General features: G+C 40.1%; 1 protein-coding gene across 8 annotated transcripts in view; it reads left to right on the forward strand.

Annotated features, from left to right (window-relative positions):
- LOC108056672 (uncharacterized) overlaps positions 1-20193 on the forward strand; it is a 94032-nt gene that overhangs the window by 63141 nt on the left and 10698 nt on the right. For 3 of the 8 annotated variants that reach the window (XR_011419692.1, XR_011419691.1, XM_044393491.2), the window contains 3 exons: positions 1015-1945; positions 12976-13176; positions 17043-17116. Coding sequence is in view for 3 of the 8 variants with exons in the window: in XM_044393491.2 (XP_044249426.1) it covers positions 1231-1945; positions 12976-13176; positions 17043-17116 (990 nt within the window). In the remaining 5 variants the exon portion in view is untranslated. The remainder of the gene's footprint in view (positions 1-1014; positions 1946-12975; positions 13177-17042; positions 17117-20193) is intronic. The other 5 variants (XR_011419693.1, XM_044393493.2, XR_011419695.1 and 2 more) reach the window with 3 other exon arrangements.

Below are 20193 nucleotides of genomic sequence, written 5' to 3' on the forward strand. Positions count from 1 at the left end.
AAAATCACATTTTTACCAAAAACCAAGATCCTAATTTTTTCCCCCAAAAACAAGCAGTATTTTTGCCAGAACAATGGAAATAATGGTCCTAAAACGGAATGGCATACCTTTTTGAGCTCGTAATTAAATTCGCAATCGATTGGCATTTCAACCTGTCCATAGTTATCCATCCATAGTTTTCACCTTAAAATACCAGTATTCAAGTATCAATTATTCAATCAAATATAAAGTGGGGATAAAAATGTTTAACATAATAATTTGAAAGTGTAAATTGCTGCACTAATGGGCGATTAGAATCAAATATTCCTTGGCATCTTAAAACGTTTACAAGGCATTTTAGCTTGCCACAGTTTAGTGAGAAGGCAACTGTCTAGTTTTCAGTATCAACTAGTAAATAGGATTAAAATCGGATAACAAAGCCGCTTACAAGAGCTCAATAATACTCACACGCAAACACACACACATACACAGACTCGTGTACGCGCACTAACACACACACACACACATGCATCGCTGCTGAAATTTTGTAAAGTTCCTGGAAATAGTTTTCTTTGTTACTTGTATTCTATCCCGATCAAATTTGGCTTTATTGTGCATTTATAAAAACCATAATAGTAATTTAAATATTGTTTTTGTTTGATTTAAAAACTTAAAAAAAAAGTATAAAACAAAATTAAAATTTCAAAATAGTAAAACAATGTAAAATTTTGTAATGTAATTTTCCATTATTTTGAATTATGTGAATTGACTTTAATTTTAAGATAAATAGATAAAATGGAATTTAATTTGGTCATTAAATATATCAATAAATTCTATTATAATTGTTTTACTAAATGTTTGAATTAAGGGCATAAATTCTTAGTTTCTAAATAAAATTGGATCAATTTTTCAAAAATTGATTAAACTTAATTTTTCTATATAAAATAAATATAGCTTTGATCGGTAGAGAAACGAATGCTTTGGTATCTCTGAACTATAATATCTTTTGCTTGATTTCCCCTTCGCTTCCCGCAGATGTCGCCACGCTTAACCCCTAACAAAGTCCGCCTAACAAAGTCACCGCCGCAAACGTAAACATGTAAATGCCCGCCATGCCACTAAAACCACTAAAACCAGCTAGCGATTAAAGTCAGACGTCTAGAGAGGATCGGGAGGAGGATCAGGAGACTGAGGAGGAGGAGGAGGAGGAACTAGCCGCCGCAAAAGGAATAAAACACTGAGAGAAACGAGATGGCCGGGCCGCAGGTGCAGCACAGCCAGCGACCCAATAGCGCCTACTACACGGGTCTCAATGGATCGAATGGTTCTGGTGGAGGAGGCGGATCCTCGGCTGGATTAACTAGCAGTGCATCGCATACTGGCCTGCATGCCCTGCGCCAGGTGAGCAACGAAACGGAGCTGATCTACCGCGGCAGCCACAGCAATGGCACCGTCAACGAGCTGCCCTCCACCGCCCAGCACCACTTGCTCACCGCCCGGGGGGCCCAGCAGATCGGAAGGGATCAGGGATTGAGCCAGGGTCATCATCACCAGACGGTGAGCAGCATTGCCGGCACGGGTTCGAGTGTCACGGATGCCCTTATAATCGGCGGTGGAGGAGGCGGCGGAGGAAGCGGAGGAGGCGGCGGTGGAGGAGGCCCCTCTGGCAGCAGCTGCTCCACGGCGGCACTGGGTATCAAAAAGTCCAGCACGCAGCGCAGCATCGAGATCATCGTGGACGCCAGTCAGTGCGGCAAGGAGCTGGTGGCCAGTGGATCAGGTGGCGGAGCAGCCGCCATCGCCTCCTCCACCTTGGACATGGAGGATGTGGAGCAGGGCGGCGGAGGAGGCGGCCAGGAGTCCTCCTCCTCGCACCGCAAGTCGTCGCGGCATCGCCATCGACCGCTCCACCGGCGGCTCATCACCTATCTGCGGAACCTCTTCCAGGGCAGCACCACCCAGAACGGTAAGCCAGGGGGGAACAGGGGCTCAGGGATCAACTGGATACGCTGGGGCATTTCATTACATTTTTATTTCCATTGGGGAGGTTCTGTCCATCTATGAGGTATTTTCCCTCAAAATATTGTTTAGTAAGTTTAAAATGATGATTAAATAATGATTACTTGGGAAATCTTTTGTGTATCTTTTGATATTTGTTATAAAAATTATCGTTGATAGAATATGTAGTTAATAATTTGGGAAGCTTCATTAGTTCCAAGTAATTTATTAATTTTCTAAAAAATTAAACAGAATAAATATAAGAAAAAAGCTAAAATAACAATAAGAAAAAAACGGCAATTGGCTTGATAAGTATTCAAAATCCTTTTTTTTCAGTCAGTTTTTTCCCTTAAGTTCACTTTGGAGTTTAGTTTTTTTGTTCATTAGTGCAGCAAAATAATCACCCGCACTCTTTTTCACTTTTTTTCACCGTTTCTCGCCTGTCATTGATTTATTCTTTTTTACGTGTACTCTATAAATATTTTTCTTTTCTTTTTCAATTCTGTTTTTTGTTTTTGTGTAGCCGTGAAAACTCTGCTGGTTGCCTGGGGCTGTATTACGAAGCGTAAGCGGCAGTGTCTATACTTTTGCACCCCGTTAACCCCTCGAAGCCATCGGAGCCCCCTTAACCCTTATTCCCTGCCCGCGCCGCCTTTAACCCGTTTGTTTCGCCGCTGGCCATGACTAACCCCTGCCAAAACGTGCTAACCATTTTCAGTTTGGGTCAATTCATGGCCATGAATCTCCATCCCCATCCACATCCACAGCCGTTGGCCGCTGGCCGCGTTGCAGATATTTTTTGCGCATCTTGAGGTTGGCAGGCGAGAAAAAACGCTCGTAAAACGCGCTTGCGGTTCCGCGGCTGTTTTTGTCGCCTGGTCGAAATTTATGCATGGCGAACTTTTTTTTTTAGCTTTTTTGCGGGCGGAAAATCATCGCAACAGCCTTGAATGGATTTTCTATAGAAAATCTATTAGGCGTTGGTGGGGGGGGTTATTTTTCCCTTTTTTTTTGGGCTGCCCTTAAAGTTGGAAATTGCTTGGCCTTTTTTGTGTGTTTGTGGTTGGAATTTGATTTACAAGTATTTTAGCACCTAAGAAAATTTATTTTTAGATTTTCGCACTCCAAAAGGAGTCAGATATTTCTGATGACCTAAATTAAATTATTAAAATTGTAAACAAGTTTTTGAACAAGAGACAACACGGCGTATGCTTAATAAACACATTACTCATACGCAGTGTTGACAGCTTTTGGTTTACCAAACCTAAAAATGTTAAAAATTATTTAGAAAAAAAAACCAAATCCCTTGGCTTCTAGATCAGATACATATAATCCATCAAAGGTTTTTTCGGTTGCTCTTGCATTGTTACTTTTCAATTCGATTCGATTTGATTTGATTTAATCTGAAGGACACCGAAAGCCGGCGCTTAACCCTTTTGTGTGCGCCGTGTCTTGCATGATTAATTATGGAAATTGATGGAGCTCCGGCAGTTCGTGCCACCCAACTTGAGATTGCATTGATTGTTTACGGCTCAGCTATGCGACCCGAAGCCGAACCCTTGCTCCTTGGAAGTTCACTCAGCCATCGAGTCCTTCGAGCAGCTTCTTTTGTCAATTTCGCCCAGCTTCTTCTCGTTCTTGTTCTCATCCGTGCTCCAACTTGTTTTTGTCTGTTCCGCTTAGTTCCCTGCCATTCGGTATTCAGTATTCAGTACTCAGTATTTTTCCCATCCGATTTTCCCGCCCAATTTCCCGCCCCTTTTCCCGGAGCAGTTGGAAAAATGATGAGCTCAACATAAAAGTTGCATGGCTCATCCTGAAAATTGAATGCAGGAGCGGCTAAAGAGGAAATCGATATGGAACACAATATAATATTTGTTTGTCAGTACTTCGAATTGAATGCTGTACACAGAGCGAAAGTGCTGGGTGCGTTTTTCCATTTATTTAAATTAAAATGATTAATATTTCATACAATATAAAACTTAATAGAAATAAAAAATAATTATCAAAAATGGGATTTAAAAATTAATTTTTATCTTTCTGATTTATTTAAATGAAAAATTTATCTCCAGGAAATATTTATAAATATATAAATATTTTTTAAAACTAAATAATAAAATAAATAATTAGTTTGCTGTGTAGGAGGTGGATTTTGGTGGAAGTTGGGACAGTGGATCAGGGGGCATGGCCATGGGCCATGGGCAACTGTTGACAATGACAGTAGACAACAACGGCGACTGGAAATCGAAATCGAAACTCTCGAGTGAAATTGGACGGGCGTTCGTTCGGCTGCAGGAACTTTGCATTTCACTCGCACACTCCCACACTTGACTTTCTCCACTTTCTCCAACCGGGAGAAAGCTTTTTCGGCTTTCGCAATGGGCGACGACGGATTTGCAGCTTGGCCAGCGATGAGGAGCGGCGCAAAAGTTTTATTGAAAAAGTTTGATGAATGACAAATTGGCTGCCTGCGAAACCCAAGGCCCAAAATATAAGCAACCCAAAGTCCACCCAACTTTCCGCACTTCATTCCATTATTCCTCACTCCACGCGACAAATCGCTGGCTTATGTTATCAAATGACATGGCATTTAAACGTTATTTAGAGCCTAAAACTTTAATTGAGTTTAAAACGCGCGCAAATTGAATATAAATTTGTTTTAGTGGCGGTGGAAATTTGTTGGCGGTGGTCGTTTGCAAGTAAATTTGTGGGCAAAAAAGTAAATAATTGGATAAATCGTGTAATATATCTCTGAAACAACAAATTACATACAATTACATAAATATATTTAAAGTTTAAAGCTCCATTTAATAACAATTAGTAACAGATAGACAGAGTAACATTAATTCGAGTACTTGACCACTCGAATGTATCTCAAGTTTTTCAGCTTTTCAATTGAGTTCTCCGCCGTTCTTTGGCTCCACACTCGAGCCTCGGGCCCCCAAAGTCAAGGACGTTGAGCTGCCTTCGTTGTGAAGCCTTGGCCGCGACAGGCATTTCAATTAATTACAAGAGGGCTGGATGGAAGGGGGGGGGGGAGAGAGGCCCCGGGGGCCACGAGGGAGATCAGGAGGTCCCAAAAGGGGAGCAGAGCTCTGAGTGTCCTGGCAAGGCTAAAAATATACCGACTCAAACGAGGGAGAGCAAAGTTGCAATCAGGCAAAAAATATATATTAATGTGTGGAGTGCATGGAACTTGCGTTACTCTCTCTATAAAAATAATTATTGCTTCAAATTCCTAAGCAAAAAAAAACACAAGTAGATTGTTTTTAAATACCTAACAACACAAGTCTAAAATATAATTAATTTGTAGTTTTTAGTTAATTTTGAAAGGTAAATACAAAGTTTTATATGGAAAACTTTTGATATGACTCTTAATTATTATAATAATTCTTTTTAATTATAAATTATTACAATTTTATTTCGATCATTTTAAAAGAGGAATAGGGTTTTATTTATTTTTTATTAGCTCTAAAACTAGTTGACATAACTATTAAATATTTTTGTTATTTTTTTTCAAATCTTTTACCGACATATAAGTAACTTCTTGAAGGGTATAGAAGTAAGACAGAAACAATTATTGTGTGTATGGGTAAGATGAAAATAAATTGAAGCCGCTGCTCGTTTTGGCTTTGGTAATTGGCTTACTCCACTCCGCCGTCGGTTGGCCACCTCTTCATCCTCGTCCTCCTCCTTCTGCTCCTCCTGCGGATTTCCCCCAATGTTTGCTCGCTGTTTTCGTTGTTTTTCCCTCGCTTTTTTTGCTCTCAGTGCCGCTGGCTGCATTTTATTGTCCTGTCCTTTGCTTTTACCCCTCCATTTTTTCTGCTGCCTTATCCTCGGGGCAGCTCAATCAGTGTATTCATCTTACTTCGTCCTCTTGGCCCTGGCTTTTTGTGTTTGCCCATTTGCCTCTTTCTGCGCTTTAATGCACTTCATAATTTCTTCATTACGCCACGCCCACTACCTCGTCCACAGGATCCTGGATCCAGGATCCTGGAAGGTAATTGAATTCGTTGTCTGCATTTTGTGGTCGCTTCATTTTGTGCACTTGATGGTCTTATTTCGCCCCGCCTCTCTGGCTCTCTGGCTTGGCTTTAATTATAATTTCATTATTTGCTGTTTGTTCGCCGTCGCTGCTGCTTATTGCATATAATTTTTAATGGCCACCGCGATGCTTTAAGTGCAGCAAGTCCTTTGAGACCTGCTTACCCACTGCCCCACTGCCACGCCCCCCGCCCCAGCTCCTGTGTCACAGTTTTGTTTGACTGTCTCTTGTTACTCGCTTCTTGGCACACTTTCTCGCCTTTCACCGCCAGCCAAGCGAAAGCGGAGGTGGCAAGGATGTCGGCACAGCGGTGGAAACTGTGTCGCAACTTGGCGTCCATACCCTGTAAATGGACGGGACCGCAGGGGATATGCACGCACCTACGAATGCAAATGATTGACTGGCAGTGAAGTTTATTTTATCTATAGATATTTCCAAGTTCTAGTTTGTTAATGTTTTCCATTGCTAAACCGCCCCCTTAAGTATGCAACTCTTTTCGTTTATCAGAAAGCAGTGCACAGGAAGTGGTTTCAAAATGGCCGTATTATATTATTAATATTATTCAATACTGATTAATACTGTTGAATCTTAAAATTTATAATTCTATAAATACTGGTTTTCAGAATTCAGAAATCAATTTCGTTATTTATGAAAAACAGAACATTTTTCCCGCCCAATAAATCAGTTTTTTAGCCGAAATGTTCCCAAATATGGTCCAACTACGGAATGTCATACCTCGTTGAGCTCGTTATTAAATCCCCAATCGATTGGCATTCAAACCTGGAACTTTTTAAATTTTGTAATTTTTCGAAAAAAATCATGATGGTACCCCTTATCAAAAATGCGAAAATTGGGTCGAAAATTAATTTTTCCAAATCTATCGGAAAGTGCGCTGATATTAATTATAAGGTCGTAAGCTGCTCAGAACAGTGCGTCTTTTTGATATGGGACCATTTTTGACCAAATTACAGCAAAATATCTAGAACAAAAAAATCACATTTTTACCAAAAATCAAGATCCAGATTTTTTGCCCCAAAAACAAGCAGTATTTTGGCCAGAACAATGGAAATAATGGTCCTAAAACGGAATGGCATACCTTTGGCATTTGGCATTTCAACCTGGAAATTTTTAATTTTTGCCATTTTTCGAAAAAAATCATGATGTAACCATCATTAAAAAATCCAAAAATTGATAAAAAAAATACAATTTCCAAAATGTGATGGGGATCCTTAGTTTCGGTAGTTAGCTGCTCAAAACAGTCGGTCGTTTCACTTTCGGCCTTGATTTGACCAAACTACGACCAAAAAACGGACAAAAAAGCGTATTTTTGTCAAAAATTCTAGTCCATATTCTTCACCCCAAAAAAAATTCTTTTCTCTTAGTTATCGTCTTAATACTGTTGCATCCTTTGTCTCAAACCATAGATTTAATTTTATAAATATTTTAAAATGTATTTATTAAATACTCCAGGGCATCGTGGCTTTGATTCCGATGCCTCGCCAGGCAGCTGTTTGCCTTGCCTTTCGTGTGCATATGCATTTAAGTGTCAGGGCCTGCCACATTTTAATTTATTTAAGCGCATTCGGCGCGGCCGTAAATGAGTTAAGTGCATTTCGGCTCTCACATTATCTGGCCCCTCGCACACACCTGTGTGTGTGTGAGCGTGTGTTTATCTGAGGGTGTGCAGCGATTCGGCCACGCCCCCTTTCTCCTCCCCATCCCTTTGTGGGCCAGCAATTTGTTTTGGCCATTGTCTGAGGCAGCGGCTGCAACTCGAATCCAACAATCGCGACCGCAAAAATGCGCAATAAAACAAAGCAGAAGCCGAAAAAGTTTTTTCATTAACCCCCCCCTTTTTCCACCGCTCCCCTCTCCACAGAAACCCCGAAAAAAGGCTGCAACAATGTGATGTGGAAAATGGAAAACATGGCACAAAGTTGCACTGCTTTCACTGCACGTGTGTGTGTAAGTGAGTGTGCGTGTGTGTGTGCCGCCTGAGGAGGAAAAAATTATACGAAATTAAATGAGATAAGTGTCGGAGCATTGTCTGTGCGGCAAACTTGCAGTCCAACTTTTTGCTCGCCTTCTTTTCTAGTTTTTTCCCTCATTTTTCTTGTGCCATCCATGTGTGGATAAATCTGTTTTTAGTGGGTTTTCATCTTGGCGAGCACATACAAAAAAATCGAGGGAAGTGCGAGGGGAAAATGCAGCCAAAGTACACATTTCTTTATACAATAAACTATTCTCGAAGCTAAGCCCAGGAAATGAAAATCCTTTGGCTTAAAGTGAGGCTTTAAAATGTGAGACCGAAGAGCTTAGGAAGATGTATTGAAAAATCCCAGCAATTTTGGGTCCATTAATATTTAAACAAAGTCGCAGGCGGTGCAATTAAAAACTAATGAAAATAATTTATAATTTAGAAGGCAGAATTTATATACATTCTTTGTGATCAAGTTAAGCCAAGTTTTAATGTCACTGCAGTTTGACAAATTCAAGGGCGTTTTCATGACGCACCAATTAATTTCCAGTTTTCAGAATTTCCATCATAAAGAATGTTTTCGCTTGGAAAAACAAAAACCCTATAAATCTTCAATGGCCAGCATAAAATTGAATTCTCCCCAAAAGGCGGAGAGCGTGTGTATTCAGACATCTCTTTTATTTCTTCGGTTTGTCGATCGAAAAGCAGAAAGAAAGCGGAAGAGCCGGAGAGATAAAAAGAAAGGCAGTAAAAGCCGTTAAAGCAGCCAAAGGCATTTCAAGATGCTTCTGCTGTGTGTGAGTATCTGTGAATGCTTCGATTGAGTGAGCATCTTCAAAGGCATACCATACGATAGCATCCCTCCCTTCAAACACCCCCTAACATTTTATATATATTTTTTATTAATTTGCACTTTTATAGTTGACAAAGGGGGCGTGGCTGTTGCTGTTGGCGAGGTAAACATTTGGAAAAACTGCAGTCGCTGGCACTTATCGACATGCCGCACACTTGAAATTGAACGAAAGCAAATATTTTTACTGCACAACAAAACAGAGAACAGAAACAGAAACAAGAGCTGCAGCGCATACCTAATAAAAACCGATGCCACACCCCCCAAAGTGGGCGGTGGGCGGAGGGCGGTGCTGGCTGCGGTTTTCACTTTCCTTACTCACAATTGCAGTCGAAATAGTAGGAGTGGTAATCCTTTTTTTTTTTTTAATATTTTTAGCAACATAAATTAAAAGCCATAATTTATAGTAAAATCAAATAGTTAATGAACATATTTATCAAACCATAATATTTATTTTATTTTATTTATTCCCATTATCTTATGTATTTTTCTATGCCAAAAATCTATTAATCTAATTTGATTAGATATATTTTATTAAATTAAAAGTATTTTGTAAACAAATTGAAAGTAAAAAGTTATTACAATTATACTTATTTTTTAGTTGTTTAGTTTTTGAGTTATGGAAATTACTCTATTTTTATTCACCACTATTTTTTCGAGCACAGCTGTTTGTTGAGTGTGCGAGGTGCAGCATGCAAAAATATTTGCACTTGACTGGCGGCGGCTGCTGCTGCTGCCGCTGTTGCAGCGGAAACGGAAACATGACACCTGCGCAGCCACACACACACACACATGTATATAGAGGGGGAGGGGGAAGGAAGGGAGGGAGGGGAGGGAGGGGCAAGGATAAGAGGAGCGATGCAGACAACGCTGGCCAAACAAATGCAAACCGAGTCGAGATAAACAGGAACTTATTATGCGAACTCATGCAAGATGAGGTGAGTGGGTGGTGGGTGAGTGGGCGGTGGGTGGTGGCCAAGTGGGTGGCAAATGAGTGGGCTTTCAGTGCAATTGCAACTGGGTTCGGTTCGGTTATTTTGTGCTCTATCTGAAATTACACGGACAACAATGGCAGAGGCACCAACTGCAAATGCCCGCAATGGCCTGCCACTGTCATCCTCTTGTTTATTGTTATGTTTGCCAATTGCCAGACCACAGCTGCCACGCCCTCTGCCCGCCTCCTCGGCCCCCAGCATCAGCCACCCCCACCCCCCGCTAAATGAGGCATGTGTTTTCACACCTTGACCCCAGCAGGTGCCATCGAAATAAAAACCAAAACAAAAACCACAAAAAGCGCTTAAGGGCCAAACTCGAAGAGGCGAGTACTCAGCAGTCAAAAATGAGGCGAAACTTAACACACATTTCATGCTAAGAAGTTAATTGTTTTATTAAAATCATCTTAGAGTTATGAGTAAAAAAAAACAACTATTTTAAATGATTTGACTATTTTTAGTAATTTTTAAATATGTTCAAATTGCTCTGATTTTATTTTCTTAATTTTTCTTTTTTAATTATTTTTAATTAATTAATTTTAATTTAGTTTAATTGTTTAAAATTATCATTTTTTCAGAAATAAAAATCAAACAATATAAATGTAGCCTTTTGCCATAAATAAGTATTTTTTAACAAACTAAAGGCCTTTAAATTTGCCTATACATTTTCAAGGTTTAAACCCTTCATTGTTCTGAGAATTTAAATAATTGTAGGCTATTTGTTGGTCTAGCATGCACTGCTTTGCAAGCAGTGGGCCTACGAAAAAAAGTGTTGCCTGCATTTGGTCGCCGCTGTTTGCGATTTATTTTGTTAGAATTCCGTTTGTTTTTCACCTAACAGCTGTCGCATCATCAACACAGACCGTTTTGTTTGTCGCACAAATAATTTAGACATTTACGTGAAAATTCAGCGCCAGCAGCTGATAATAAAGGGCGAAAAGAGATGAATAAAAAAAACGAGGCCAAAAGGGAAAAGCGAGAAAAATTGAGGGACAAACTTTTTGGTAAATTAAAGCCAAACAAAACGTCGGATGCCAGCTGCACATGAATATATATTAGACTTAATGCATTTCGTCAACATTTTGCTCACAATGTGAGAAAGATGCAAACGATGCCAGAGACATAAAACGCAGAAACCCAAAAGAATGCGAATGCGAATGCAAATCCACTCGAGTGAAACGAGTGAAAAGATGGAAAATGGAAATGGGGATGGGAACAAGAAATAAAAAGGAAGCCATAAACAGACAAAGTGAGTGTCAGTGGGGGAAGAAAAGGAAAGCCCAAAGAAAACCCCGAACAAATTCCCATTGAAGTAAATTAGTTAAACTAAGAGGAATTTTATGCTTCTGTCTTGTGGAAACCCTATATAAATATTTTTGAATATTTTTAATTTGTCATAAGCTACTTTGTTTGCCTTCAGATTTTTCATTTTTCGTTTTTGATTAAATTCCTGCCCGGAAAAACTAAAACAAAATATAAGCGCTCGACTTTGGCTCTCCAATTTTGGCTAAAATGAAAATGCATTCGCAGACGTGTGAATGTGTGTGTGGCGTAAGCCAGCGAGCAAATTAAAAACTAACGCCAAAGGCAGCGACAACTGCAGGCCGTCGTCTGCCAGCCACCCACTTTTCCCACCCACCACCTCCTTTTCCTTGCCCAACCATGCATTTTTCACTCCATACTTTCCTTTTGTTCCTAGGTGGAAACCTGCTTTTCGGACGCTTAGCATGGCCAACAATTCAACGCCCTAGCCCAGGGAAAATCCCCTTCCCTTTCCCTGTGAATTTCCCCCGTTTTCCGCTGCCTGGTTTCATGCATTTTTAAGCAGCCATTTGTCAAGCGCGTGAGCTCAACTCACCGAATTTTCTCTGTGTGTGCCGTCAGCACTGCTTGAACACTGGAAGAAAACAAGCCGTTTTTGTTATTTAATATTTATTATATTTAAAAAGTTATAGAGAGTAAAATTAGCATTTATTTATGGTATAAATTTACGGTGTCTACATTTTTACGAAATATTTTTATTTGGGTGAAGGTTTCTGCTTAGTGTTTTAAGAACCGTAATTTAATATTCCCAAAAACCTGTAATTTTGGGAATATGCAGGCTCCAAATTTGTTTAAGGTGCAGTTAAAAGTGGTCGTGTGTGAGGTTAAAACTTTTAATTAACTAAAATCGAGGCACCTCAGCCACAAAGAGCATTTTTTCTTTTTGCCGCTCACCATTCAAAAAGAAAACCACACCGACGCGAAGTCAAAGTAAGAACGAAAAGGAGGGGGGTTGGGCAGGGGAAATACTCAAGAGCCTTTTACCTTTTCTGAGGGAACCAACCACTGATAACCCCCCTGAGCCTCCGCCCATGGAGGTGACTCGAAAAAGAAGCGAAAACTTTCGACAGCCAAAGTACAAGATACTTAAGGCAACTGGCAAGTCAATTCAAACACTTCGAGCGACTCAACAGATCAAAATCGCGTGTGTCGCTTTTTTTTGGGTAAATGCAAGAGAGGCGAAGGAAGGACTTTCAAGGGGTTTTCTAGGGGGCTTTTCGGGGGGTGTGTGGCAAAGGCAAAAGCAAAAGACTAGGACTAGGACATGCCCCAAAGGCAACGTACGTATACGTATTCATGCTGCGTAGCTTGTGGATTTGTCGTACATCAGACAACTGCTTCGGGAAATTTAAAAAAATTTGTGTTTCGTGAGTTCTGCTTTTAGGCAGTAAATTTGGTCTCTTTAACAACTGAAGGTTCTTTGAATACGTTATGCAAGTCTTAAAAGCGATGCCAAACCAGCTCGATGATTTTAAAAAGGGCGCAACCCTGAATAGGCTTTAAAGTATCACAAATAAATTGAAGAAATTAAAGTAAATCATTACTCAGCTTAAGAAACTTTAACAACTTTTTTAAGAGTCTTACAGCGTCACTGCTTCATGACTTTCCATTTAGCAAATTTGTTAGAAGGACCAAGGAATCTGTGAAAAATCCTGAAAGTCATTGTCAACAAAAAATAACTAGCAAGTTTTTGCCATTTGTTTCTGTTTAATTCCCTTGCTCTAGTTTGTAATTTACTAACAAGTGAACTTAAAACTTTGAACTTAAAATGTTAAAATATATAACAAACAACCCATTTAATTTTCAGATTCCGAACTGGAGGAGTTCGAGACGCCGGCACGGTACAGGCCCGACTCGCTAAGTGCGCTGAGCCGCGCCACCCGCTTCACGGAGGACGAGATCAAACGAATTTACCGGGGATTTAAGGCTGAGTGCCCGACGGGCGTCGTCAAGGAGGACACCTTCAAAGTGATCTACTCGCAGTTCTTTCCACAGGGAGGTTCGTGCGGTACAGTATACTTTGTTTCGTTAACCCTTCTGACTTGACTAGTGATTACTAACGCCTGCTGTATTGTATTGTTGCTCTATTATCTGCATTAGCGTTTAGCCCATTTTAAATTGCCTTGCGATAGCGATACCGATAGCCATAACGATAGCACCTATCGGTCTCACACGCTAGCTAGCCAAACAGTACAAGTACAGTCACCACCAAAATCAAAACATCGTGTAGTTCGAGTTGCAACATCCCAGTATCGATAACAATATCAACATCGATATGCGTTCCAGTTCCGTGTTCCAGTTCACTAACCTTTTAGTTTAATTGTTGATCTTACTGCTTAGTAATGTGTTGAATTTGTGTTGGTTGCTTTGTTGTTCATGTCAATGTGTTTTGTGTGTAAGAGAAAGAGTGTGTGAGGGTCCTGTTCTTTAATTTTTTATAAATATTTTAAATAATTATTATTATTATTCTTAAATTTTCCCTGTTATTTTATACTTCACATATCTCACTTAGAGGAAAATTGTTTCCACATTCAAAAACTGCATATCCGTTCCTTTCACTTAACAGCCAATACCAATCGATGTGGGTTAAAGAGGCGAAAGCGGAAACGGAAGGGCGGAATTCGAACTCGAATAGAAATGAAAATGAAAATGAGAGTTACGATTAGCAAAGGACCACAAAACAAATGGCAATTGACTGGAGATTTCCCACCGACCCGGCCAAACAAAAAAGTCAACCCAAGGCAAAAGCCATTGATAAAACTGTGTGACCCAAAGAGTTCCACTGATGATCATCATCAGATGATGATGGTATGGGGATGGTTTGACTGGGGACTAGGGACTACGAACTGGGTGGATGCTAATGACGATGCCTGGCCGAAAGGCGACTCTTTGTTTGGCCGGCCCAAGCCAAACTGGCCCTTGGCTTTTGCCGCTGCCGCTGCCTCTGAAAATATGAAATGCAGAAAGCAAATTAGCAAAAAAGCATAAAAAGCAAAATCATGTTTCACACGTCGCGGTCGCGGAGGCGGACGGGGGAGGGGGCAGGGGGCGTGGCAGCCAAGCCACCCACTTGACCTCGTTTGAACAACAAGTAAAATTTTTTCTGCATTTTTTTTGTCGGTCCCAGCTTTTTGCTTTTTTGTGCACAATTTACATTTACATCTGCAAAAAGCTGAAACTGAAGATGAGACCGAAACTGAGGATGAAAAGGGGATGGATTCTTTCAGTGGCCGGTAACTAAATGAATTTCTGATAGATTACTGCGGGCAAGGGTCTCTGCTGCTGCGGGCTGGGAATTCGGGATAAGGGTTCGTTTTCGTTTTCGTTTCGATGCCAAAACAAAAATGTCAAAGTTAATGCAAAGAAGAGTCTGCGAAAGGGTTGATTACTCACCGAAAAAATATCATGTCCATTTTGTGGCTAATTTTGTTAAAAGCAAAATTCGACTTATCTTGCTATTGGATTAAATGTGTCAAATTAGGATTTATTTTACGCCATTTTAAACAGGGAATTTATCAGTTATTTATTGCAGAAAATAAGATCCACTGTTTAGTTAGAATAATTCGCATTGATTGCTAGAGAGAATTCGCTCGCACCTCGGCAGTGGGCCATAAATTCTGTTTAGGCTGCCGCTTAAATCCAAAAGGAAGGAAAAGTTATTGCTACACATGTTGGGACACTGAATTATTATAATAAACTTATTTTGACTAGCGACAATGGCGGCGGCGGCGGCCCCATTGACAGGCGGAAACGGAAACGGAAATGGGGAATACGAATAAGAATAAGAAATTCCCAGTAAACATGGGACTTATGTACATACATTCCTCACTCCCGCTGACGACGCCCCTTATTCTTCATCATGTCTGCCGTTATCTGATGAAAAATAAATAATGAAATCATTTTTTATTTTGATAAGCTGCTTTGCCGCACACACACGCACAAAAGACAAAAAAAAAGCGAGAAAAAAACCATCATCAAAGTTGGTGATTTATCACTTTGGCTGTATTCCCTTGTTTTTTTCTCTCCCTTTTTTTTTTGTTTTTCGCGCCGTTTCTTTTGGCAAATTTCTGCGCAAATTTTATAACAATTTTTACATGGCACATTTGCAGTCATTTTTGATTTGGTACAGCGCAAAAAAATACGCAAAAAAAGGGAGATGAGAAGCAGATGCCATCTTTGCCATTGAGCTTTGACCTTGTGGGCGTGGCACTCTGCGTCATGCGTCATAAAAACACATTAAGCATCAAACGGCGACAATAAATTTGGACAAATAAATGTATATACGTGGGCACGGTGCGGTACAGTGCGTTTCGCGGCTTTAAGGCGCTGCAAAGTTTAAAGTTCAAGACAAGAAAGTTGAATGGAAAAGTTATTAAGGTGAAATTGAAGTTGCTTCAGTGAATTAAGTCAAATGAATTTACTTAGTTTACCTATAAAATAATTAGAATAAAGAAAAAATAAATATAAAATAAAAATAAAGATAACATCTAATAACAAGAAATATTAAGCTTAAAAATTAAGCAAGTACCACTAGTTAAACGCTAATCTCTTGAAGCGTGTTAGTAAACTTGTGCCCCAAATTGAGTTATCGACTGCAAACAGTAAAATGCAACAAAATTCGAGTGAATGGCTTGAACTTTCGCTTTATGACCCCGCGACTCGAGACTCGAGACTCGACTTTTCGGGGCATCGAGGCGAGCACCGAATGGCATTTGAAGCGGCTTTATGAACTGACGCCTTGCCAACGAGACGTCGTCGTCCTGCCAAAGAGGTGTAAACGTTGCGAGCGTATAAATCCACATCCCACCACCCCAAAAAAAAAAACAAAAAAAAAACTTTAGCATCAAGTCATAAACATAAACGCGAATCGTAAAAAAGTAGCCGAGCGCAATAATCAAAATGTTATGTGATGGCCAGATAAAGAAATTCCTCTGACAGAGCAAATGGCGGCGGGGACACTAAGTGCGCTAAGTGCTCTTGCTGAAAGTCGGAAAGTGCGATAGCAAGGCCGGGAAAAGCGGGAAAACTCCCCCCACTCACAATGCCCTCATAAGTAGGCAACACTTTTTTTGTGCTTCTAAAATTTAGTTCCAAGCAGTGCCGCCAGCAAGCAGTGCTTATCAGTAGACACAGGAGACACTCGCATAATTAGCTGCAAACTGGTTCCCATCCCCTTTTTTTGGAAAAGCAACCCCAGTTGGAAAACTTTCCGGCAACCCCGAGTCCCAAAAAATGTTGACTTTTCCACTGATAAACAGAAAAGACAAAAAGCACACAGAAAAAAAGAAGAAATAGCAGCAACCGGAACGAAAACATGGAAAAACTTTTGCGGTTGACAAAACCGAAAGGAAAAGAGCGAAGAAAGAAAGTTTTCGCAACCAAGACGAAGACGACCCACATAAAAGTTGCCAACCCAGAACGAAACTCATATCTTAATACTGGCCAACTATTGAACCGTTATCGTTTGCTTACACAGATAGAAATCGTTATTTATTTCCAATATTTTTCGTCACAAAGGTTGAACTTTAAAAGGTGTTTTTATTTGGTTATATTTTCTACAAAAAAGAACTTAATAATATTTTTTAAATATATTATTTTAGATTTTCTTAATAGAAATCGTTTCATTTTCTCACCTTATCTGTTTTTTCCTGTGTATGTGGTTTTGTATACGTTCATCTAGATGTGTGCGTGTATTTGTATGTCTAGAGTTCATTTGATAATGTTGCCAAAAGTTTAACCGCTTCAGTTGAGACCTAATTGGTCCACTTTTGCCAGCTTGCTGCTAACCCGTGGAATTCTCTCACTTAACGCTGTTCTTCTCTTGCTTTCATTCAACCAACAACGTCGAAAATGTGCCACAACCAACATAAACAGCCAATCCAACCCTCTACGCGCACTATGTATTTAATACACTGGATCAGGATCACAGCGGCATTGTCAGCTTCGAGGTGAGTGTTTCTTCTATTTTATGGTTTTTGTTTGACTCGAGATTAAGCAAATTTTGCCTGGCAAAGGCGGAGGTATCGGAAAACCCTTTGGAGCAGCAACCAAAAAATATACTGTATCAGTGTCAGCCGCAAAATTAAACACTTAGGGCAAACAATTCTTAATTCTACGAACCATTCGAATTTTAGACGAAAAAAATCATTGTTTTACGGTTTTTCGGTCGTTGTTTGGGCAAATAAAGGCCGAAAGTGAAACGACCGACTGTTTTGAGCAGCTAACAACCTAAACTAACGATCCCCATCACTTTTTGGAAAATATATTTTTTGATAAATTTTTGCATTTTTTAATGATGGTTACATCATGATTTTTTGCGAAAAATTGCCAAAATTAAAAAGTTCCATGTTTGAATGCCAATCGATTGGGGATTAAAAAACGAGCTCAACGAGGTATGACATTCCATTTTTGGATCATTATTTTGAAAGTTACGGCTAAAATCTGATATTTTATGGTGGAAAATACTGATTAAGAAAACCTGGCCTCGGCCTTAATGATATCCACGAGTCAGCACTGCTTTTCATTTCTGTGGAAATTCTTTTTCCTTCTTCTGAACCCCCCTCTCTTCCCCACCGACGACAGTGTGCGACATCAAAGTAAGGCCTGCGGCCAGAGACGAGCATGAGAAATGCAATGGGAAGCATTTGAGCAGCTCATTTCCGTGTGCGATGCGATGTGTGTGTTTTGGTTTCGGTTTCGGATCTCCTGACCAGGTCTCTTCATCTCAATCTCGATTCCAATGAAGACCAACTAATGGAGTTGGGTTTGGGGGGGGCCCGGAGGCGAAATTGCGATTTAGATTGGACCATCGAGCACTGGGAGGAAATTGAGAAATTGTCTTAGAAATCAACTTTCGTACAACAATTTGTGGCACTTACTCCTGTCTGTCGGCGCCATTTGCAATTAAAGCGAACACAGGGCCACACAAGCTATATACCATATAATGGCCAGCCATTTGTGGGTGCTTACACTGGAAAAAACAAAGCATTTAAAAGTAGTAAAGAAAAAATGAGATAATTGTGAGACCATATAATATCATACAAATTACGTTCTCCAGTTTTTTCCCAGTGCACCTGGACGCCTTTTCCGTCAGATAATATGGGATGCGTTCAAGGGCGTTGAGAGCTGGGCAAATTTATGGCCAACTACATAATTGAGGCAACAGGACAGGCCGACGGAAAGTACAGTCCGGTTGCAAAGGAAGAGGGAGTGTGGCCGTAGTTGTGATTGAATCGCTGCCGTTTATCGCTGGCTATCGTTATCGATAATTAATCTTGCCAATTGAATGGCCAGGCAAATGCGTAGGTCTCGGACTCGCATTCAAGTAAGGCTTCAAGTACAGGAAAGGAGAGGAACCTGAACATACAGGCTCGTTTCTTTGGGCAATTCAATTTAATTTACTCGGTACGCCTCTTAATGTCCGGACGATGATGCGGCGCAAAGTGAAATTGTTGAGGTCACCCGGAGGTTGGTGGGTGGTTCTCTTTGAGGGGGAGGAGGAGGGGGAGGCCCTGCAGACTTAAGTACAATGAAATTACTTTAGACATTTTAAGTATAAAATATGGCTGACAGCCGAGTCGAGTTGAGTACAGTTTTCTTAGCTTCGGTTTGAGGCTGACAAGCACAGCGCGAAAATGATCATTTTATAGCTAATAAATGTAGATTAATAATAAATTAATAATAAATGATTAATGTAAATGTAATAGTAAATATATTTTTTTTAAGTTCCCTGATAATATTTCCATTTCTTTTGTAAAAGGCCATTAAAATATATTACTTTTATAGATAGAAAACAAAGTTTTTCTCAGTGCAGCTTAGAAGCAAAAGTTGTGTAGCATCGTGAGTTTCTAAATGAAGCTGATTTGGCTCAGAGGGGGCGGTGGAAATGGGGCTGGGTGCCAAATGACGCTGCAAAACGCCCCCGAAGAATCCAGAAACAACAACAACAACAGGCAGAGGTCCATGGGGCACAACGTCTTCTGCTTCTTCTTCTCCTCCTTATAAGCGCCTTTAGTTACGGTTTATTAGTGACAGCGACCAGGGAGCCAAGAGAACAAAGAGTATCGCCAGATAGATGTTTAAGCGCTCTATTAACTGGCACAGCATAAAAGTTGTAATACGCAAAGTACACACTCAGACGCCAGACGCCCCCCATTAAAATCCCCTCCCCCCCTCCCCTCGTCCTTAAAGGTCCTTTGAGTTCTTGGGTCCCGAAAAGTGTTGGGTCATTGAAGGAGTAAATTTGGGGGAAAAAAGGAATAATTCACAAGCAAACGGGTTGATTTTACTGTTTTCGCAGAATATTCTTCGCACAAACTTTTTTTCTTTAGCATAGCTCGAAGTAAGGAATTTAATTTAATCGGGAAATTGACTAAAGCTTTTAAATCTTTGGATTTCAGTAACTTACAGACCATTTAAAAATGCAACAATTTATTTTTTTGTTAATCGCCAGCAGATAATTCCTTTGCTGGCTTCAAATATTTAACTTATATCTATATCTTCTTGGTCCCCAACTGTTACCTCAATAATCCGCTAAATTTCCACTTTATCTTTGAGATAACACTAAACAGACATTAAAAAGCAGTTGTGTTAAAAATTTTCATAGCAAAGCGTCGGAAAACGGACTTAATTTTCTGGTCTCGGACATTAGCATACTTTGATAATTACGCAAAACTATTAGACGCCAAAAATGTGGAAAACTCCAATTGGATGCGGTCGCGAAAAATGGAAAATGAGAAATATAATGCAACCACTGCATTTTTAGCCAAGGGGAAAATCAGCGCGGTAGCCGAAAAATAATGCTCGAAATTCAGAAATCAAAGTGAAATGTCTCGAAATTGAAATAAAATGCTGGCGGCCAGGGGGAAATAAAAATGGAAATGGAAATCTATAGTTTGCAGCGCATTCGCGTGTTTCGCCGCTGTCGTCTGTCGCCTGTCGCCTGTCATTGTCAACGTTTCTATTGCAGTCAGTACAGCCAGCGAGGAATGCAAAACAAAAGAGGAAAGAAAGGAAAGCCGAATAA

The sequence above is a fragment of the Drosophila takahashii genome, chromosome X (assembly GCF_030179915.1).
Source record: "Drosophila takahashii strain IR98-3 E-12201 chromosome X, DtakHiC1v2, whole genome shotgun sequence".
Classification (NCBI taxonomy): Eukaryota; Metazoa; Arthropoda; class Insecta; order Diptera; family Drosophilidae; genus Drosophila; species Drosophila takahashii.